This window comes from Oncorhynchus nerka, linkage group LG2 (genome assembly GCF_034236695.1).
Source record: "Oncorhynchus nerka isolate Pitt River linkage group LG2, Oner_Uvic_2.0, whole genome shotgun sequence".
NCBI lineage: Eukaryota > Metazoa > Chordata > Actinopteri > Salmoniformes > Salmonidae > Oncorhynchus > Oncorhynchus nerka.
The window spans coordinates 46,757,909-46,781,579 of NC_088397.1; the positions used below are offsets into that span (position 1 = coordinate 46,757,909).

The window sequence follows — 23,671 nt, forward strand, 5'->3', positions numbered from 1 at the left end:
GCCTGATCTATGGCTCTGCATTATAGAGATCTGATTTTAGCCCTGATGTCCCTGACACATATTGATCTGAATGACAACATGGAATGTGAAGCTTCTTATCTCATGTCACCTCACATACAACTGAATAGCATGTGGAGTGGCCGATCTCATCTTAACTCCCAGCGACAGCTCTGGGATTTCTACGCATCGTGGATTACAGCTCAAACTACCAATTTTGCTTTCCATAATGCTTAAAATATCATGCGTAAAAACCCATTGAAGTGAAGCGGGGGGGAAAGTGCCGTTGCCATAGAAATGTTCCCTTTGCGAAAAGCAGAGGGAGTGAGAGAGAGAGGTGATCTAACATGACTATTTATGGCCTAGAACAAATGTAGAAAAACACAGCACACACAGACTCTGTGGCCGTGCGTGATTAACAGAACCAATCCAGAATCACTGTTGTGCTAAAACAGAACAGCAGAGAACATCTGTGGGTGGTGTCTCTGCTTGGATGTGTGGGTGTGTGTTATTGTCTTGCCAGTGTGTGTGAGTGTCTCCCCTCCTCATAATTATGTGTGTGTTTGCCGCAGCTACCTGAATGAAATGGAGAGGATAGCCAAATCAGACTACATCCCCACACAGCAGGACGTGCTGCGGACCAGAGTCAAGACCACTGGCATCGTGGAGACACACTTCACCTTCAAAGACTTGCACTTCAAGTAAGGGCTCTCAGAACAAACTTGGCAACCTGACTAGTGTTTATTTGTATGGCTTTGTGTATTGGGGCAAACTGAGCATTACATTGTTATTAAAATATATATATATGTTTTTACTCTTCACCCCTTTTTCTCCCCAATTTCGTGATATCCAATTGGCAGTTACATTCTTGTCCCATTGCTGCATTTCTCGTATGGACTCGGGAGAGGCGAAGGTCAAGAGCCATGCGTCCTCCGAAACACGACCCTGCCAAGCCGTACTGCTCGCTTAACTCAGAAGCCAGCCGCACCAATGTGTCAGAGGAAACACCTTACAATTGGCAACCATGTCAGCGTGCAGGCGCCCAGCCTGCCACAGGAGTTGTTAGAGCGAGATGGGACAAGGACATCCCGGCCTGCCAAACCCTCCCCTAACTCACACGATTCTGGGCCAATTGTGTGCTGCCTCATGGGGTCTCCGAGGCGCAGCCGGCTGCGACACAGCCCGGGATCGAACCCGGGTTTGTAGATACACCACAAGCTCTGCGATGCAGTGTCTTAGACCGCTGTGCCACTCGGGAGGACTATAGCATTACATTATTACATTAATGTGAAAATGTATTCATTGCACAAATATAAACATACCAGCCCCTGGTCTATCTTTCTGCCCCCCCCCCCCCTTATCTTTAACCTTCTTTAGATGTGTGCTGCTTCCTTATCATGTGTAGTTCTGCCAATCACAACATTTTAAAATGTCTCTCCGTAACACGAGTCACTCGAGACTTGAAGCCAAAAGAGGGTAGAACACATTCCAAACGTTGCTTTTTTATGTCCGAAGTGTATGTGGTTGTGTGTGTCCTACATGTTTGTGTTGCAACTGAATGAGTGTGTGACCTCTGGCTGACCAGGAAGTGTTGTGAGACCCCCTCTGCCTTCCTGGCTCTGAACAGCCTGAGGGGGACGCAACACTTTTTTTTATCAAAGCTCTATTTGTATCACCATTAATTTGATTTCAGAGTAAAATCTGGACTTGTCTGTAATTTACACAATGTTGATAGCAGAGATGCTACTGGAAAGCACTGGTACATGAACATAGAGAGAGCTGCTAGTTGGTCTAGTATGAGGTGCACGTCGTGGTGTCAAGGTTCAGAGATGACAGTAACCCAGGCACATCTCTTTAAGACATCTCATACTTCCATCAGACTTGTTACAGTTTGGTTGTCACTGTGTTGCTGACAACTGTAGCGTCAACTAATAACATCACCACACCTGATACAGTGGCAGATCCATTCAAGTTTCAGTGGCATGGTTCACATGTGCTTCAAACAGCCAGATAGACGATGAGAAACATGGTGATAATTAGGCCATTCCTGTCTGTCTGTGTAAGAGGTCTGACATGAGTCCACAGTGACATGGTTCCAGCTAAACTCAGAGCACTGGGCTGGCTGACATTTGCCTTCTGTCACAGACACGATGTCAGGGATGAATAATACATGGGGACAATCGATAAGAGAAAAAAAGACACTTCTTTTTATCTCCATCCCGTCGACTGTAGCTATGGCAACTAATCTCCAGGAAAATACCAACAGAATGAATGGCATAAAAATGACAACGGCAACAGAAAAGGAAAAGACATTTACATTACATTTAAGTCATTTAGCAGACGCTCTTATCCAGAGCGACTTACAAATTGGTGCGTTCACCTTAAGACATCCAGTGGAACAGCCACTTTACAATAGTGCATCTAAATCTTTTAAGGGGGGAGGGGGTGAGAAGGATTACTTTATCCTATCCTAGGTATTCCTGAAAGAGGTGGGGTTTCAGGTGTCTCTGGAAGGTGGTGATTGACTCCGCTGTCCTGGCGTCGTGAGGGAGTTTGTTCCACCATTGGAGAAAAAAGAAGAAAAAAAAGAAGAAAAAAAAAAAAATAAAAAGAGATGTGGTACATTAGAGAGAAAATGAAAGAAGAAAGAATACTTTTTTTCACTAGCTATGTCTGTTTGTTTTGTGTCGGTATCTCTGATTCCATATACAGAAACAATTTAAGCTCAGAGAACCCCATGCCTTCCGACGTATCAGCTTGGGTCGTTACATGAACATGGCAGCCAAAGTGACAGCCGGTGAGAGCCAAGTAGAGGAGCTGGAGAAAGAGGTGATGGATCAGAGAATGGAGCTGAGCTTCAACACTGGACTGCACTTCTACAAGAACAAAGTAGAAGAACTGGAGAGCAAGGATGCAGCCCAAAACAACAGATCTATTCACCGTGGGCCTGATTCAGACTTATGAAATGTATGCCTTTCCTATGCACACCTTTCTACACACTTCTCAGTAGTTAGTATTCAGACTTACCTTATGGAGATGAGTAACAAGGTTTGTGGCTCCCTTGTGCACACTGAATGCCTTTAATTCAACCCCAGAAAACACACCCACTGGGTGACCTACGAATTTGATCAGGGAGTTGTTCATTTCTTCTGTAAATTTATCTAAATCCATGCGCACTGACAGCGAAATCCTGTAATGTTCTGTTTTTTAAACAGTTAATTGACCAAGTCGGTGTAATTATTTGAAATACATTTTGTTATAAATATAATATAATATCCATGTGATCATTCTAATTGCTTAATGTGCACATTGCTGTTTTTAAACAGTTAATTGACCAAGTCGGTGTAATTATTTGAAATACATTTTGTTATGTGAGCTTAATGTGCACATTGCACAGCTTCTGTAGAGATAAGAGTTGTAGTTTCCAACAGGACAATATTCTACATAGTTAAGTTGTTCTTACATCCATCGTCGGAATGAGACCAAAGCGCAGCGTGGAAAGTGTTCGTCGTACTTTATTAGAATGAGCACCAAAAAACAACCAAAGGAGAAGAGAAAAAAAAAACGTTAAGTTCTGCATGGCTATACAGCTACTGTGCAAAAACAACATCCCACAAACTAGGGTGGAAAACTGTAACATTTTACATTTACATTTACATTTACATTTAAGTCATTTGCTTTCACCTTATGACATCCAGTGGAACAGCCACTCAATTGCATCTAGGTCAGGGGGGTGAGAAGGATTACTTTATCCTATCCTAGATTCTTAAAGAGGTGGGGTTTCAGGTGTCTCCGGAAGTGGTGATTGACTCCGCTGTCCTGGCGTCGTGAGGGAGTTTGTTCCACCATTGGGGGCCAGAGCAGCGAACAGTTTTGACTGGGCTGAGCGGGAACTGTACTTCCTCAGTGGTAGGGAGGCGAGCAGGCCAGAGGTGGATGAACGCAGTGCCCTTGTTTGGGTGTAGGGCCTGATCAGAGCCTGGAGGTACTGAGGTGCCGTTCCCCTCACAGCTCCGTAGGCAAGCACCATGGTCTTGTAGCGGATGCGAGCTTCAACTGGAAGCCAGTGGAGAGAGCGGAGGAGCGGGGTGACGTGAGAGAACTTGGGAAGGTTGAACACCAGACGGGCTGCGGCGTTCTGGATGAGTTGTAGGGTTTAATGGCACAGGCAGGGAGCCCAGCCAACAGCGAGTTGCAGTAATCCAGACGGGAGATGACAAGTGCCTGGATTAGGACCTGCGCCGCTTCCTGTGTGAGGCAGGGTCGTACTCTGCGGATGTTGTAGAGCATGAACCTACAGGAACGGGCCACCGCCTTGATGTTATTTGAGAACGACAGGGTGTTGTCCAGGATCACGCCAAGGTTCTTAGCGCTCTGGGACGAGGACACAATGGAGTTGTCAACCGTGATGGCGAGATCATGGAACGGGCAGTCCTTCCCGGGAGGAAGAGCAGCTCCGTCTTGCCGAGGTTCAGCTTGAGGTGATGATCCGTCATCCACACTGATATGTCTGCCAGACATGCAGAGATGCGATTCGCCACCTGGTCGTCAGAAGGGGGAAAGGAGAAGATTAATTGTGTGTCGTCTGCATAGCAATGATAGGAGAGACCATGTGAGGTTATGACAGAGCCAAGTGACTTGGTGTATAGCGAGAATAGGAGAGGGCCTAGAACAGAGCCCTGGGGGACACCAGTGGTGAGAGCACGTGGTGAGGAGACGGATTCTCGCCACGCCACCTGGTAGGAGCGACCTGTCAGGTAGGACGCAATCCAAGCGTGGGCCGCGCCGGAGATGCCCAACTCGGAGAGGGTGGAGAGGAGGATCTGATGGTTCACAGTATCGAAGGCAGCCGATAGGTCTAGAAGGATGAGAGCAGAGGAGAGAGAGTCAGCTTTAGCAGTGCGGAGCGCCTCCGTGATACAGAGAAGAGCAGTCTCAGTTGAATGACTAGTCTTGAAACCTGACTGATTTGGATCAAGAAGGTCATTCTGAGAGAGATAGCGGGAGAGCTGGCCAAGGACGGCACGTTCAAGAGTTTTGGAGAGAAAAGAAAGAAGGGATACTGGTCTGTAGTTGTTGACATCGGAGGGATCGAGTGTAGGTTTTTTCAGAAGGGGTGCAACTCTCGCTCTCTTGAAGACGGGAGGGACGTAGCCAGCGGTCAGGGATGAGTTGATGAGCGAGGTGAGGTAAGGGAGAAGGTCACCGGAGATGGTCTGGAGAAGAGAGGAGGGGATAGGGTCAAGCGGGCAGGTTGTTGGGCGGCCGGCCGTCACAAGACGCGAGATGTCATGTCATCTGGAGAGAGAGAGGGGAGAAAGAGGTCAGAGCACAGGGTAGGGCAGTGTGAGCAGAACCAGCGGTGTCGTTTGACTTAGCAAACGAGGATCGGATGTCGTCGACCTTCTTTTCAAAATGGTTGACGAAGTCATCTGCAGAGAGGGGAGGGGGGAGGATTCAAGAGGGAGGAGAAGGTGGCAAAGAGCTTCCTAGGGTTAGAGGCAGATGCTTGGAATTTAGAGTGGTAGAAAGTGGCTTTAGCAGCAGAGACAGAGGAGGAAAATGTAGAGAGGAGGGAGTGAAAGGATGCCAGGTCCGCAGGGAGGCGGAGTTTTCCTCCATTTCCGCTCGGCTGCCCGGAGCCCTGTTCTGTGAGCTCGCAATGAGTCGTCGAGCCACGGAGCGGGAGGGGAGGACCGAGCCGGCCTGGAGGATAGGGGACATAGAGAGTCAAAGGATGCAGAAAGGGAGGAGAGGAGGGTTGAGGAGGCAGAATCAGGAGATAGGTTGGAGAAGGTTTGAGCAGAGGGAAGAGATGATAGGATGGAAGAGGAGAGAGTAGCGGGGGAGAGAGAGCGAAGGTTGGGACGGCGCGATACCATCCGAGTAGGGGCAGTGTGGGAAGTGTTGGATGAGAGCGAGAGGGAAAAGGATACAAGGTAGTGGTCGGAGACTTGGAGGAGTTGCAATGAGGTTAGTGGAGGAACAGCATCTAGTAAAGATGAGGTCGAGCGTATTGCCTGCCTTGTGAGTAGGGGGAAGGTGAGAGGGTGAGGTCAAAAGAGGAGAGGAGTGGAAAGAAGGAGGCAGAGAGGAATGAGTCAAAGGTAGACGTGGGGAGGTTAAAGTCGCCCAGAACTGTGAGAGGTGAGCCGTCCTCAGGAAAGGAGCTTATCAAGGCATCAAGCTCATTGATGAACTCTCCGAGGGAACCTGGAGGGCGATAAATGATAAGGATGTTAAGCTTGAAAGGGCTGGTAACTGTGACAGCATGGAATTCAAAGGAGGCGATAGACAGATGGGTAAGGGGAGAAAGAGAGAATGACCACTTGGGAGAGATGAGGATCCCGGTGCCACCACCTCGCTGACCAGAAGCTCTCGGGGTGTGCGAGAGCACGTGGGCGGACGAAGAGAGAGCAGTAGAAGTAGCGGTGTTGTCTGTGGTGATCCATGTTTCCGTCAGAGCCAAGAAGTCGAGGGACTGGAGGGAGGCATAGGCTGAGATGAACTCTGCCTTGTTGGCCGCAGATCGGCAGTTCCAGAGGCTACCGGAGACCTGGAACTCCACGTGGGTCGTGCGCGCTGGGACCACCAGATTAGGGTGGCCGCGGCCATGCGGTGTGGAGCGTTTGTATGGTCTGTGCAGAGAGGAGAGAACAGGGATAGACAGACACATAGTTGACAGGCTAGAGAAGAGGCTACGCTAATGCAGAGGAGATTGGAATGACAAGTGGACTACACGTCTCGAATGTTCAGAAAGTTAAGCTTACGTAGCAAGAATCTAATTGACTAAAATGATTAAAATGATACAGTACTGCTGAGGTAGGCTAGCTGCGTTGTTGACACTACCCTAATCAAGTCGTTCCGTTGAGTGTGAAGTTTCTACAATGCTGCTTTTCGGGGGCAAGCTGGCTAGCTAGCAGTGTTGGTTACGTTACGTTGCGTTAGGAGAACGACAATAGCTGGCTAGCTAACCTAGAAAATCGCTTGTCATCTGGGGAAGGAGAGGAGGACCAAGGTGCAGCGTGGTAAGTGTTCATATTATTTAATGAAATATGCAACACTAGACAAAACAACAAACACGACAAACAAACAGTCCTGAAAGGTGAAACAAAAACACTAAACAGGAAACAACCACCCACAAAACACAATGGAAAACAGGCTACCTAAATATGGTTCTCAATCAGGGACAACGATTGACAGCTGCCTCTGATTAAGAACCATACCAGGCCAAACAGAGAAATAGAAAATCATAGACAAACTAACATAGACAACCCACCCAACTCACGCCCTGACCATACTAAAACAAAAGACAAAACAAAGGAACTAAGGTCAGGACGTGAAAAAAACAGGCTGCCTGTATGATTCCCAATCAGAGATAACGATAGACAGCTGCCTCTGATTGGGAACCATACCCAGCAAACAAAGAAATAGAAAACTAGAATGCCCACCCAAATCACACCCTGACCTAACCAAATAGAGAAATAAAAAGGCTCTTGTCCGGTCTGTGTGTTTCTTTTATGCGATTGTGGGGGGATATAGAGAGCAGCTGTTGAATTAAATATATTCAGTGCGCGCAAGGGAACCACGTCTGAATACCAACTACTGAGAAGTGCATAGGAAAGTTGTGCAAAAGAAAGGCGTACGTTTCCTAAGTCTGAATCGGGCCCATGGTGAATAGTTCTGCTGTTTGGGCTGCGTCTTTGCTCTTCAGTTCCTCTACTTTGTTCTTGTAGAAGTGCAGTTCACTCTTAGTGACACACACTTCACTCTGATCCATTACCTCTTTCTTCAGCTCCTCTACTTGGCTGTCACTTTGGCTGCCAGATTCCTCAGCTCCACTCTCTGCTCTACCACCATGCCTCTCAGCAGTCTCAGCAGCCGTGGTTCTCTCCCCATTCCCGTGACCCTGTTGAGTGATGTCATTCTCTCCAACCTCTCCACTCTCTCCCTGTGCCCATGCCCCAGAGAGTCAGAACAGCAACAGCAGCAGCATTTACAGTACTACCTCAAACTAATGAAGCATACTGGACTCAGTCCCTCTATATACACACTGATCTTTGTGGACCAGTACATGGGACATGAACACTTGTTCACGGTGGAAATGTCAAGCTCATCGTCAAGGACTGTGGATGATAATATTACAGGGGTACAGATTATTCCATGCCAAGTCATTCACATTTTGGTTGTTGACAGAGCCACGGGACAGTCGAACCTGTCACTTAGTTCTAAACTGGATCATCTTCATCTTGTGTGGCTAAGCTTGCAAAAACCCATGTGTGCAGGTTGAAGCCCTCTGTCATTAATGTGTGATAGAGAGGCTGTGTTGTTAGCGGGAAGAACAGCTCGAGCAGGTGTATAACCTCAGCATCCCCTGATAACCAGTGTATTCACGCTGTGTGGCGTGTTCACCTGGTAGAGCCTCTGTTACAGTGTAATGTGTCTACAGTGTTTAGGTGTCAAGCGTCTGACCACTCCGAGTCAAATTCAAGCGTTTGCCTCTGTGCCTTTTAAATTACGATGAATGTAATTATATGGACAGGGGCGGGGGGCTGATTCTAGATCACAACTCCAATTGTGAGGAGATGCTTGATACATATGGCCCCTGAGGGCTTCCTGTGTTGGCCCTGCGGTCTTTTATCACAGCCCAGCATCTCTAATGGATCTCTCTCTGTCTCTCTCCCGAGCCGCCTTTGTTCTGAGAACAATCTCATGAAATGTTAATGCATGGCCTGGGACGGAATGTCTCCCTCACTCCCCCCCCCCCCCCCTATTCCCAATCCCTTTTTCTTCTCTCCTCTATCAACATCCCTCCCCTTTTCTTTTTTTCAAGCTACCTATTTTGGTGTTTACAACCTTCATCTCTCTCTTTCTCTCTCCATCTTTCTTTCTCTCTCTTACTCTCCCCCCTTTCCCCCCATCCTTCTCTCTCTCTCTCTCTCTCTCTCTCTCTCCCTCTCTCTCCTGCAGGATGTTTGACGTGGGCGGCCAGCGCTCAGAGAGGAAGAAGTGGATCCATTGTTTTGAAGGAGTCACATCCATTATCTTCTGTGTTGCGCTGAGTGCTTATGACCTGGTGCTGGCTGAGGATGAGGAGATGGTGAGGAGGAAGAGTCACCTATCCTATCCTACTATATTTCTATGATCCACACATTTTCAACTGGTCACACGTTACTGGTCATCATGTCATTATGATGTGGGTTACACAGAACATCCATATACTGTACATATTATAAAGCATATGTCTACATAATATACTGTATGTGCACTGGAGTAGGCTATTTGATTAGATAGATTAGATTAGTTATTTTATAAGGGTATGGATGTAAATGGGGTCATTCATTTATTTTATAGGGGTGTAAATGTAATTGATAATCAAATCAAATATTATTTGTCACACCCTTCATAGACAACAGGTGTAGATTAACAGTGAAATGTTAACTTACGGGTTCATTTTCAACAATGCAGAGTTAAAGATAAGATTATATATATATATATATACTGCATACACTACATAACCAAAAGTATGTGGACACCTGCTCGTTGAACATCTCATTCCAAAATTATGGGCATTAACATGGAATTGGTCCCCCTTTTGCTACTATAACAGTCTCCATTCTTCTGGGAAGGCTTTCCACTTGATGTTGGAACATTGCTACGGCGACCTGCTTCCATTCAGCCACAAGAGCATTAGTGAGGTCGGGCACTGATGTTGGGCGATTTGGCTTGGCTCGCAGTCGGTGTTCAAATTTATCCCAAAGGATTCCGATGGGGTTGAGGTCAGGCCAGTCAAGTTCTCCCACACCGATCTCAACAAACCATTCTGTATGGACCTCACTTTGTGCATTGTCATGCTGAAACAGGAAAGGGCCTTCCCCAAACTGTTGTCACAAAGTTGGAAGCACAGCATCGTCTAGAATGTCATTGTATGCTGAATGTAGCGTTTCGATTTCCCTTCACTGGAACTAAAGGGCCTAGCCTGAACCATGAAAAACAGCCCCAGACCATTATTCCTCCTACACCAAATTTTACAGCTGTCACTATGCATTCGGGCAGGTAGTGTTCTCCTGGCATCCATAAAATCTAGATTAGTCCATTGGACTGCCAGATGGTGAAGTGTGATTCATCACTCCAGAGAACGTGTTTCCACTGCTCCAGAGTCCAATGGTGGCGAGCTTTACACCACTCTAGCCAACGCTTGGCATTGTGAATGGTGATCTTAGGCTTGTGTGCGGCTGCTCGGCCATGGAAACGCATTTCACGAAGCTCCCGAAGAACAGATCTTGTGCTGACATTACTTCCAGAGGCAGTTTCGAACTTGATAGTGAATGTTGCATCCGAGGACAGCTGATATTTGTGTGCTACGCGCTTCAACACTTGGCGGTCCCATTCTGTGAGATTGTGTGGCCTACCACTTCGCGGCTGAGCCGTTCGCGGCTGAGCACTTGACCGTGGCAGCTCTAGCAGGGCAGAATTTTGACAAACTGACTTGTTGGAAAGATGGTATCCTACAACGATGCCACGTTGACTGTCACTGAGCTCTTCAAGGCCTTTCTACTGACAATGTTTGTCTATGGAGATTGCATGTAAGAGAGTTAGTGCAAAAAAAGGGTAAATTCAGGTGGTCTGGGTATCTATTTGATTATCTACTTAGAAGTCTTGCATAGGCTTGGGGTAGAAGCTGTTCAGGGTCCTGTTATTTCCAGACTTGGCAAATTGGTACCGCTTGTCGTGCGGTAGCAGAGAGAACAGTCTGTTGCTTAGGTGGCTGGAGTCTTTGACAATTATCTGGGTCTTCCTCTTTTACCACCTGGTATAGAAGTCCTGGATGGCAGCTCAACCCCAGTGATGTAGTGGGCCATATGCACTACCCTCTGTAGCACCTTGCGGTCAAAGCAGTTGGCATACCAAGGCGGTGATGCAGCCAGTCAAGATGCTCTCGATGGTGCAGCTGTAGAACGTTTTGAGGATCTGAGGGCCCATGACAAGTCTTTTCAAGTTCCTGAGTGGGAAGAGGCATTGTTGTGCCCTCTTCACGACTGTGTTGGTGTGTTTGGATCCTGATAGGTCTTTAGTGATGTGGACTCTGAGAAACTTGAAACTCCATTTCAGCCCTGTCGATGTGAATGGGGGGAGTGCTCACCCCTCCATTTCCTGTAATCCATGATCAGCTCCGTTGTCTTACTGACGTTGGGGGAGAGGTTGTTGTCCTGACACCACACTGATATACCGCTCACACAATATTTAGAGTAAGTTTGGGCTGAGGACTTAATAACCTGAAGAGCAGTTGAAGCTGCTGAGATATCATCAAACTGCTGTGCAATGAGCCATTTGTTTCCCTCACTGTGGTGTGAAGCACCCAATCAATACACCACTTATTTAAGTCCGGGAAAAATAAGATGGGAGGAGCCATCCTACTTCACAGACACTGCATTTTGTTAGAGAGTGTAGCATCTTACGTTAATTCAATCGTCTTGTCAAGCAGTTATATCTCACTAATTATTAAGACCAAATAGACCATTGCTGTATATCTATGGATGTTATGGAGACGTTCACCTGTTTTTACTTCTTATCAGTCCTTTTTTCTATGGCATATTAATCCATTTGTAACAGTCTGCTTGAACAATATACTTCCTATAACCATTATCCCCAACACAAAGACACACTCTCAGCTTCTCCATCGCTACTACTGCAGTGAGAGGGGAGAAAGCATAGACACATTCACAAAATACATACTGTACCACTACCCTATACAGCTAGATTTGAAATGTGAGGAGTTACTGCCCCCTGGTGGCAGATTGTATGTTTTATCCTTGGATGCGATGGGACCCAGTATTTGTCTGTCTGTCTACCAGAACCGGATGCATGAGAGCATGAAGCTGTTTGACTCCATCTGCAACAACAAGTGGTTCACAGAGACCTCCATCATCCTCTTCCTCAACAAGAAGGATCTGTTTGAGGAGAAGATTACAGGCAGCCCCCTGGCTATCTGCTACCCCGAGTACACAGGTAGAGAATCCTACCAATGTGTGCCCCCCCCCACTGGGCACAGACATCAATTCAATGTCTATTCCACGTTGGTTCAACGTCATTTCATTGAAATGATGTGGAAACAATGTTTATTCAACCAGTGTGTGCCCAGTGGGTCTGTAGCACTGCGACATACAGTGGATTGCACTGCGCTCTGACAGAGAAATCATATAGTTGTGATTGTTGAGGCTGTGGCGATTTCAGCAGCAGTAGTAGCTCTAGCAGAATATTGGGGGATATTGAGCACGCCAGTGATGATTTCCAGGAGATGTCAAGTTATAATTCATCAATAGTGTTTTTTATCTTGGAATCAATCAGTAATGTCTGTCATCTCATCACATGCTATAATGCTTAATTTATGTTGACTATGTTCACTACTCAGGAGCCAACAAATACGACGAGGCAGCGAGTTACATCCAGACTAAGTTTGAGGACCTGAACAAGAAGAAGGACACGAAGGAGATCTACACCCACTTCACCTGCGCCACCGACACCAAGAACGTCCAGTTTGTCTTTGACGCCGTCACCGACGTCATCATCAAGAACAACCTGAAGGACTGTGGTCTCTTCTAGAGGCGGGGCCAGGGGAGGCAGGCCAGAGGAGGAGCTAAGGTGAGGACAAAGATTAGGGGAAAACCAAACATCAAATCCAATGCTGATGATATAGCCCATTATCTCTTTTGGGGACGAGATGACCATGTTAGAAAGGACTAAATCATCAGTATGGTGATGACCAGGGCCCTGTGTTTTGCGCAATCATGTGTCATAGCAAATATCTTATCCTGTATTTTAAGCCTTATCCGTACATTAGCATCACACCAAAAGCGAACAAAATATTCTAAGGATGGTGCTGGACTGTTGGCTGAAAAATCTTTAAATAAAGTTTACAATCCAGGCATGTCACATGACTGCACAAAACACAGGGCCCGAGTCATAACTGAGAACATTATAATTCACTGTATCACAATTCCAGTGGTTCAGAAGTTTACATACAGTAAGTTGACTGTGCCTTTAAACAGCTTGGACAATTCCAGAAAATGATGTCATGGCTTTAGAAGCTTATGATTGGCTAATTGACATAATTTGAGTCAATTGGAGGTGTACCTGTGGATGTATTTCAAGGCCTCTTTGCTTGACATCATGGGAAAATCAAAAGAAATCATCCAAGACCTAAAAAAAAGCCAGACTACGGTTTGCAACTGCACATGGGGACAAAGATCATACTTTTTGGAGAAATGTCCTCTGGTCTGATGAAACAAAAATAGAACTGTTTGGCCATAATGACCATTGTTATGTTTGGAGAAAAAATGGGGATGATTGCAAGCCGAAGAACACCATCCCAACCGTGAAGCCCGGGGGTGGCAGCATCATGTTGTGGGGGTGCTTTGCTGCAGGAGGGACTGTTGCATTTCACAAAATAGATGATATCACGAGGAGGCAAAATTATCTAGGTATATTGAAGCAACATCTCAAGACAAGTTAAAGCTTGTTCGCAAATGGGTCTTCCAAATGGACAATGACCCCAAGCATACTTCCAAAGTTGTGGCAAAATGTCTCAAAGGACATCAAAGTCAAGGTATTTGAGTGGCCATCACAAAGCCCTGGACTCAATCCTATAGAAAATGCGTGGGGAGAACTGAAAAAGCGTGTGCGAGCAAGGAGGCCTTTAAACCTGACTCAGTTACACCAGCTCCGTCAGGAGTCATGGGCCAAAATGCACCCAACTTGTTGTTGAAAGCTTGTGGAAGGTTACCTGAAACGTTTGACCCAAGTTAAACAATTTAAAGGCAATGCTACCAAATATTAATTGAGTGTATGTAATCCTCTGACCCACTGGGAATGTGATGAAAGAAATAAAAGCTGAAAAAAATCATTCTCTCTACTAATTATTCTGACATTTCACATTCTTCAAATGAAGTGTTGATCCTAACTGACCTAAGACAGGGAATATTTACTAGGATTAAGTGTCAGGAATTGTGAAAAACTGAGTTTAAATGTATTTGGCTAAGGTGTATGCAACTTTCCGACTTTAACTGTACAATGATGTATGATTTTGTTTTCTGATGGTTAAATTGACTCAGCAGTACATCATAGATAGACCCCCTGAATGTCTTACATGTAAAAAAGTTTCCCTTTCTCATTACCATACATACATACACAAACTACACGTCTCATATTTAATACACATTTGCTCAGCCATGTCTGGGCTAGCTTACTCTTTATGCCTCTCTTCGCCAGGAGTGCTTGTACAATGAGTCTGCTGCCTGGGGGATAGAGTGGACAGACACACCACCGTCACAGACAGACTGTACCGGCCTTGAAAGCTCCTGCTTTTCAATATGGGGAAAAAACATAACAAACTGAGAAGTTGGGAGAAAAAGCCTTGCAGAATTATTCCAATGATCACTTATTCTCACCTGTCATGTCCATCCTCTCCCTCTTGTGTACGTTTGTTTATTTCCTTTGCATGTTAGATATTTAATTTGATTAGGGGTCTCTTTTTTCTTCTTCTGCCAAGTCTGAATTTGATCTCAGATGTAATTTTTTTTTCTCTCTTTTCTTTGTTGTTTTATAAGTATTATCCCTTTACTTTAACAGATGTCGGCATTTTATGAAACTTTCAATTGCATAAAGCTTTTTTGTTGTTGAAGGGAAACAAGTATGGAGAGAGAACATGAGTTGAGAGGAACACGTTTTTGCTAATATTTACATGACATACTAACGTTGTACGCTGTATCATATCACTTATTATCGTTATTACACTTGACTGTCCGTAGACGATCATAGCTGTACTTCTTTAGTCGCCACAATGTAACATTCCTTCCAAAACAATTACAAAGAGTAAAGAAAAAAGTCTCAATTTGAAGATTTAAAAACCTTCAAGTTTTTTTTAAAAACAATATTGAATACGTATGTTCCTAACATTGGCATATTTTGTTTTCAACCCAGGTCTTTTCTCAGTATGTTTGTGCCTTGATGTATGTTTACACCTGTTACATCTAGAGACTTGCTTTCTCCATAGTGTGAATTAGGGCTATTTCTACTCCCATACCATTCACACGGCGTATAAAGAGGAAACATAATATATCACAGTGATGAGAAAGAAATGAACAATGATAGTGTTTTGGTAAATATTTCAAATGCTTTGAAAGCCCTACTGTTGTTTCATTTAAATAAAGTTTGGATCACCTCAATTACCATTCTCCTGGTGTGTCTCTAGAATAATTGGACCTATCCACAGATTCCACTGTAAGAATGCCCTTTTGAACATGGCATGGCAATGCTAATCACATTTAATTAGGGGCTTAAAGGTATGTAGAACATCCCCATAAGGTAAACATTGCACATCCATCCTAATGCACACACATGTAAATGAGAATGTATCAACAGTGCCAACAATGCTTCATCCCCCAATTACATGGAGTATTCATAAACATGAGGAACAGACCATGGAGGGTGATGAGGAGGGGCTTTTGTACATTCAAATGTAGAGCTATGGACATGATCTGCCTAAGCCTATACAGACCCTGATGTGCAGTCTTGCTCATTCCAATAAATTGATTGGGGACAATGTAACAGTCCAGCTCCAGCATTTGCGCTGTAAAACTGCCATTAAGTAAAGAATGCAGCGAATGGTGTAGGCATTGGGACAACAATGGACTCCCAACAGCCCAGGGTACCAGGCGCTCAGGTAAATCAGGGAGTAAAATAGGATGGGGGTAGTTTGAGTGTTCAAGCTTTGAGCCGTTCGGTGGTTCCAGAACAATCCGTCAGGTGGTGCTACACGTCTCTATGTGCTTCAAATCAAATGTAGCCTAACTGCATCCACACGAGAAGTGCCCTTTATTCACCGTGTTCGAAATGAAAGGTTTTTCTTATTATTTCTCTATAGTGAAATGCAACTGATTACATAAACTAGGTAGGTCTAGACCTTTTTCAACAAAGCATCATGCGCGTTTTGCGGCAACTTTGAACTAAAAGTTGCACATAGGTGAAGAAGCCTAAATCCAAAATTGTCTGTTGGACTATGTAGGCTAACAGCCTATGATAATAGAGAAAACATCAAACAATATAGTTTAGCTACTCCAAACGGTGATAAGTAGTCTATGTTATAGGCTAGACCCTGTCCCTACGATTGATGGGCTATGTGTCTCCTTGCCCAGTCTGAGACAAATAATAAAAATAAAAAAACATCGTCTCGTCCATGATTAACACATGACTGAAATCTGAAGTCCTGGAAATTGTTTTAATTCCACGCATAATACAGCAGACCTTCTCAGGTGAGGGAGATGTTTTGACGCGGTGTTTAGGTGTTGGGTCGTATTTCAGGCGCGTTGCTATTGGCGCATTCTGTGATGCGCGCAGTTGACTGGCTGCCTAGGAAGAGATTGCGCTCACAAAGTACACGGCCGGCCCTACAAACACATGCACTCTACTGTCTGAGTGGCGTTGAGTGGACATCGGATTTACTGAGAAAGTTTCAACCGCTTTGGATTAATTGTTCTATCAGAGGAGTCAATTATTCACCGATGTAAGTAGCCCGATCTAGAGAAATGCATCCTATAGGCTAGGCAAATTTAGCGCTAGAGAACATAATTTTGTATGCTGAATAATTCTTGTCTTTTTGCAGGATAAAGTAATCCATTTGGAATTCATACCATCAGACACGACAAGAGCAATGGTAAGTTTATTTTGTAACATTTCCAGATTGTTATTTGTAGATTATTGTATGTGTTCTTTTGTGTGAAGTGCCTATACATTTCTTCCTAACAGTTGTACAGAACAGTCGGGGAGGTTATTATCGTGAGCGGCTGAATGTTGTGGTAAATAAAACCAAATGTTCGGCGCTTATAACATTACGCCCCTCCGGTGACAGTTATACATTATAGAGCAGCTGAGAATAATTGTAGGATATAGACGACAATTTGTTGGAAAGATGACAAACTCTTGTTATTATTCCATTTGAACTTTAAGGCCTAAATTCATTTCCTTAATTAACAAACTTTTCTTGAGAAATACTGTCTTGTTTATTGCTTACTTTTCCCATAGGCTACTTAGTCATTTCTGGCCGATGCAGTTGCAAATGTCTGGAAATCAGAATATATTTTACCTGGTTACTTACAATAGACATATTTAATGCTGCGTTATATATGTGTTATTGATGATTAATCAAGGATCAATAATGTCATAGACATGTCATTATCATTTCTGTACATGCCTCCCTCCACCATATATGTGGAGTCCTTCCTTCTGAGTCTTTTCTGTAGCACAGATATGGCCTTGTTTATTTATTTATTTCACCTTTATTTAACCAGGTAGGCTAGTTGAGAACAAGTTCTCATTTACAACCGCGACCTGGCCAAGATAAACCAAAGCAGTTCGACACATACAACGACACAGAGTTACACATGGAATAAACAAAACATACATTCAATTTACATCCAAGTTGGATCAGCCTGTAGTGTGGTTTTCCACTTTCATTTTGAGTGTGACTCCAAATCCAGACCTCCAGGGGTTGATACATTTGATTTCCATTGATCATTTTTGTGTGATTTTGTTGTCAGCACATTCAACTATGTAAAGAAAAAAGTATTTAATAAGAATATTTCATTCATTCAGATCTAGGATGTGTTATTTTAGTGTTCCCTTTATTTTTTTGAGCAGTGTATAAAGTATTGAGTGAGAACAGTAGTTCTTTGATCATGATACACTCTAATGAGCTTTCTATTAAAAAAGTTTGTTAGGTCAGTTGTTTTCAGTGACAGTTCTCCTCTTTGTCTCTCTGAGGTGGGCGAATTGCTCTGCTCCACATAACATCACATTTTATTTGTCACATGTGCCGAATACAACAGGCGTAGGTAGACCTTACAGTGGAATACTTACTTACAAGCCCTTAACCAACAATGCAGTTTTGAAAATAAACAAAAGTAACAAATAATTAAAGAGCAGTGGTAAAATAACAGTAGCGATGCTATATACCCTACAGGGGGTACAGAGTCAATGCACATGTAGGCAATATGTAAATGTAGGTAGAGTTAAAGTGACTATGTATAGATAATAAACAGAGAGTAGCAGCAGAGTAAAATAGTGGTGGGGGGGGTAGACATTTGATTAACTGTTCAGGAGTCTTTGGGGTAGAAGCTGTTAAGAAGCCTTTTGGACCTAGACTTGACGCTAGAAAAATACCTAAAAGTAGACCAAGTCTATATACAGTGTGTGCAAATGAGGTTAGATAAGGGAGGTAATGGCAATGAATAGGCCATGGTGGCGATGTAATTACAATATAGCAATTAAACACTGGAGTGATAGATGTGCAAAAGATGAATTTGCAAGTAGAGATACTGGGGTGCAAAGGAGCAAGATAAATAAATAAATACAGTGTGGGGATGAGGTAGTTGGTTGGGCTATGTACAGGTGCAGTGATCTGTAAGCTGCTCTGACAGCTGGTGCTTAAAGTTAGTGAGGGAGATATGAGTCTCCAGCTTTAGTGATTTTTGCAGTTCGTTCCAGTCATTGGCAGCAGAGAATTGGAAGGAAAGGTGGCCAAAGGAGGAATTGGCTTTGGGGGTGACCAGTGAAATATACCTGCTGGAGCACGTGCTACGTGTGGGTGCTGCTATGGTGACCAGTGAGCTGAGATAAAGTGGGGCTTTACCTAGCAGAGACTTGTAGATGACCTGGAGCCAGTGGGTTTGGCGACGAGTATGAAGTGAGGACGAGCCAACGAGAGCGTACAGGTCCCAGTGGTGGCCAGTATATGGGGCTGTGGTGACAAAACGGATGGCAATGTTATAGACTGCATCCAGTTTGTTAAGTAGAGTGTTGGAGGCTATCTTGTAAATGACATCGCCGAAATCGAGGATCAGTAGGATGGTCAGTTTTACGAAGGTATGTTTGGCAGCATGAAGGAAGGATGCTTTGTTGCGAAATAGGAAGACGATTCTAGATTTCATTTTGGATTGGATATGCTTAATGTGAGTCTGGAAGGAGAGTTTACAGTAACCAGACACCTAGGTATTTGTAGTTGTCCACATATTCTAAGTCAGGGCCGTCCAGAGTAGTGATGCTGGACGAGCAGGCAGGTGCGGGCAGCGATCGGTTGAAGAGCATGCATTTAGTTTTACTTGCATTTAAGAGCAGTTGGAGGCCACGGAAGGAGAGTTGTATGGCATTGAAGCTCGTCTGGAGGTTAGTTAACACAGTGTCCAAAGAGAGGCCAGAAGTATACAGAATGGTGTCGTCTGCGTAGAGGTGGATCAGAGAATCACCAGCAGCAAGAGCGACATCATTGATGTATACAGAGAAGAGAGTCGGCCCGAGAATTGAACCCTGTGGCGCCCTCATAGAGACTGCCAGAGGTCCGGACAACAGGCCCTCCGATTTGGCCTTGGAGCATTATCTCTTACCTTAACCAATGACTGACTGGTGCTCTCTACCGGTGTTTAATAACACCACAGTAATGGAAGGCTGCAGGGTACAGTTTTGCTGCTTTTTGACTGTAACGCCAGTGTTACACTATACGCTCTAATGTTATGCTAGGGAAATTGGGTTTCCATATCTAGGGTTGACAGTGGGGACTTGTGAAGAGCAGAATCAAAACAGTTGCTTTGTGAGAAGGTGTTGATGTTCATAGTGAACCATTGTTAGGTAAATGAAAGCTTAAAAGTACCGGTGGCCTGGCTTTGGTCCCAGGTTAGAGCGGGTCCACCAGAGCCATGAGACACGTGTAGATGGAAACCGAAAAGTCTGAGCCTCTTGGGTAAAAAACCCAGAGGTAAATCCTTTATGGAAATGTGCAACATATTTATGTGCCTCTTTCAGATTCTCTCCGACATTCGGTTTAGGGCACAATTTCTATCACCCGAGCCTTTCGGGGTATTATATTGATGAGTCAGACCTCCACACTATTGTGAAGGACAATGCACATGGAAGACCTTTCAGTGTTTAATGCGCCTCCAAGGCCCTGTCTCACTCTGTCAAACAGAGCTCTCCTCTACAGCCAAATGGTTAAGTTCCCACAGCTGTGATAACATCAGGGCATCGTCTCTGCTGATTTGGTCTCCTCACTGTGCCTCCAAACAGCACTCTGGCCTAAGACGGATCAGGGTTGAGAGGTAGCAAACACAAACATGCTACACAAGCATGCTACAAAACATGGAAAAACCTTGTAGGATTATTACAAATGAAAGTTGAACAAATTGCATCATTCCAAAGCTGTTATTTTTGGTGATTTGTAGTACAGGGGGAAATGTTTTTTAAACAAGAAATGTCCTGTGCATACAGTAGCCTGTGTTCTGTTCGCTACAACACCCGAGTGAATGGGATTGATCTTGAAGTGTTGCCTTGTCACCTTTTAACCTTGATGTGATAAAATGGATTCAGTGGTGGTTCCCAAACCATCTGGTCGTTAAGGCATCCTGAGAATATTGTTGTAATGCAACTGAATGCTATGGAAGCTTGTGTCATTCAGACTGTGTCATTCAGACTTCTATATTTCAGATGATTTGGTGATGACTTTGATATGATTCATACACGGGGTTTCTTACTCCCAATTCCAGAACGGTGATGTCATTTCCTGCCGGACAACATGGGCTAATCCCGAAGGCATCCTGTGATTCTTGTGTGCAGTAAAGGATGTGTAATACTTGAGTGCCTCTAAAAATGTATCAGTCTCTAGTTTGTCCAACCGAAAGAGGCAGCGAGGGTTTCCCTGTATATCCTGTTCCCACAAGCCATATTCTAATCAACTCAGAGCATACCTCTGAGAAGCTTCTCCATAAAGCTGCTCTGAGGTTTGGGTGGAATGTCTGACTTGATATGTGGTGGCGGTACGGCTGCAGCGTGTGATCTCAGCTGATTAGAATCTTGGTGCAGTGCTGGATAGAAGCACAGGAAACTACTTAAGCTTTTGGACCAGGAGTTGGTCCATTCGTTTCTGTAAAAGTGCTCTGTTACACATTTTTGTTCTGAAATGTTCTTAAACCATGTATGGAGGAGTCAGTGTTTTCAGTTTGTCAGTAACCAACCTGTTATATCTCTCTCCCTGTCTTTCTAGCTGTGTCTGCGGGACTCTGGAGACTGTTTGGTGGATCAGATGCAGTACATGATGAGGTCCTTGCAGGATCTGAAACACATGAGAAGGCCGCTCAGCGAGCCCTCCGGCCGCTCTGACGCCGTGACGCGCGTTTGCCAGCGGGGAGCGCAGCAGCGGGAGCGCCTGACATGCCTCCGTAGACCCATCTCTGAGGCCAGCGAGGCCAGCACCTATGACTCAGCTTGCTGCCTGGCCAGCCCCGTGGAGGAGGAAGAAGAGGTGGAGGAGGAAGGGCAGGAGCGGCTAATGCAGAGCTCCCCTAGCAGTGAGAAGAGTATGGAGTTTGACTCAGGCTACTCAGAGGCGTCCTGGCAGGATGACGGCGTGGTGCTCAGGAGGACCAGGAACGTACGGGTGTCTAACTCTGCCTGCCTCCGAACCAACCGGGGAGTGGGCTCTGCCGACCGGATCCGGCCCAAGTCCACGTCGGACGCTTGTCTGGAGCGCTGGACGTCATTTGAGGCAAGCAGCGACCCGGAGGACTGGACCACGTCACTGCTGAGCCGCAGCAGGAACAGACAGCCCCTGGTGCTGGGGGACAACAGCTTCGCTGACCTCATTAAGAACTGGATGGACTTGCCAGAGTGTCCTGAGCCAGCAGAACTCAAGCCCCACGCAGGCCGGCGCCTGGCCAAGGACCTCCTGGTCAACATGAGGAGGAAGCTGGCGGGGATGTCAAAAAGCGTGGAGATGAGGGCCAGACCAGCAGACTCCACCAGGGTCAGTAGGGCCGCGGCAGCCCCGAAACGCATGTCCTGCCCTGTAGGCTTCCAGCCACGCAAACCCTTCTTTCACCAATCCCACACAGGCCTGCATGAACTGGGGACGGACTTCTACCAGTTCAACGCTCTCATGAAGACAGGCAGCCGACAACCTATCATATGTAATGACATTATCGGGTACATCTGATCTGAGTGATGTTACAGCTACGGACTCCTACCACAGACTAATGTTATTTTATTTTTTATATGCGCTTTATGTGGAAATAATGTTGAAATTGTTACAATAATAAAGTTTTTTTTATTGAAAAGGGAAAAAGTGTTGACTGCAATAATTATTAACTTTAAGTTTTCTTTTTTATTATTAAGTTTTCTTATTAACTATTAAGTTTTATTCTTAAATGACTAATGGAATAATAAGGCATGCTTAGGTTTAGGTTCAGCTGTAAAAAAGGTAGTGACATTCTCGATTACATCTGGGTATAAACACTCTAACACATTCTTTAAATGACCTGTCAACTGACCAACATAATGGCAGTCAGAAATCTTGCCTTTGAATACCTGCCTATTTGAATACAAATAGCAGGGTGGGTGTTGCTGTATTGTGTTTCTACTGTCAGATGGGAAGTTGGACATTATATTTCCAAATGTGGGTTGTTAAGCCCCGTTTATACCTGGTGCTAACATAAACCCTTTGTCCTGATATTGTTCACATTCTGATTGTGCCCACATTTTTTAGACAGATGTAGGCGATTAAAATACACATAGTGATCTGATCTTCCTGACCACCTCTGGAGGTAGTCAGGCACACATTGTCTCTGGATAGCAATTAAGTGAAAACGGATCTGGATGGTCAAACTATTTAAATCATCATTTATCGGCCTCTAAAATCATTGACAGGTAGCACCGCTGACTTAAGGCATCAGTAATTGTCTTAAAATAAATACAATCATATTATTTTGAATTAATATCTGTTAAATAATTTGCATACAGGGGGGCATTAGCTAATCTGGTCACAAAGTGGACACAGTGGATGGATAACAGACTAATTTCAATACAATTTGTAGATGTGACAAACTTGATCAGATAGGGATCGGATCATATTGATCAGATCACGAAACTCCCACGTTAGCGCAAGGTGTAAAGAAGGCTTAGATGTGTCATATGATGCTTAGATCTAAAGGGAGTAGCCCTGTAAATGTGCAGCCTTCTAAAGACCAGTTGTCAAAACAGTCATATACATGTACAGTGTTTAATGTAGCCACACACTTAGGGTTATTCAATCTGTATCGCTAAGGCACGCTAGAAATGTAAAGGTAATTTCCTATTAAACCGACATCTGCAGCGTTTACTGTGAATGCAATCTTAAATAACTCAAAGGGATTTTATTACATTTACAACATGAACACATCAATTAATTTATTGGAATCTAGAAACAAAAGGAAAGAAGCAGAGAAGCACATTTTCTTTCTCAATCAGTCACCTAATGAACAAAATCAAATCACTAAACATAGGCCCATGTAGCAAAGTAGTGTATTTCAGAATAGACCTACAGATCTATCCTTCTATCCATCTGGGGGCTTAATTTGAAAGAGATTACTCCATGTGCATGTGAGACATAGTGCTGGGTAGGTCTCCACAGAGAGAGACTGATCTTAGATCCCAGAGGGAGCGAGACCAGGAATAAGATGTTTACTTCTGAGGACAGAGAGGAAGGTCTGCTCACAGCCTCCTGCCGCGGTGGTTGATGAGCTCATGGCCTGGGTCCCCCTGGGGTTTCTGTGTGTGTGTATGTGTGTGTGTGTGTGTGTGTGGGGGGGGGGGTTGTTGG

At 44.7% G+C, this 23,671-nt stretch overlaps 2 protein-coding genes across 2 annotated transcripts in view; both read left to right on the forward strand.

Annotated features, from left to right (window-relative positions):
* LOC115136153 (guanine nucleotide-binding protein G(i) subunit alpha-2) overlaps positions 1-14,914 on the forward strand; it is a 167,117-nt gene extending 152,203 nt beyond the window's left edge. The window contains exons 5-9 of the mRNA XM_029671664.2: positions 570-698; positions 8,968-9,097; positions 11,853-12,006; positions 12,410-12,639; positions 14,266-14,914. Of these exons, the coding sequence (XP_029527524.1) occupies positions 570-698; positions 8,968-9,097; positions 11,853-12,006; positions 12,410-12,600 (604 nt within the window). The 3' untranslated portion in view covers positions 12,601-12,639; positions 14,266-14,914. The remainder of the gene's footprint in view (positions 1-569; positions 699-8,967; positions 9,098-11,852; positions 12,007-12,409; positions 12,640-14,265) is intronic.
* Positions 14,915-16,412: 1,498 nt separating this feature from the next.
* On the forward strand, positions 16,413-22,159 carry LOC115136160 (PAK4-inhibitor inka2-like). Its single transcript, XM_029671677.1, has 3 exons — positions 16,413-16,558; positions 16,658-16,708; positions 21,083-22,159. The coding sequence occupies exons 2-3, from the start codon at positions 16,706-16,708 to the stop codon at positions 22,028-22,030; spliced, it is 951 nt and encodes a 316-aa protein (XP_029527537.1). The 5' UTR covers positions 16,413-16,558; positions 16,658-16,705; the 3' UTR covers positions 22,031-22,159.
* The last annotated feature ends 1,512 nt before the right edge of the window (positions 22,160-23,671 follow it).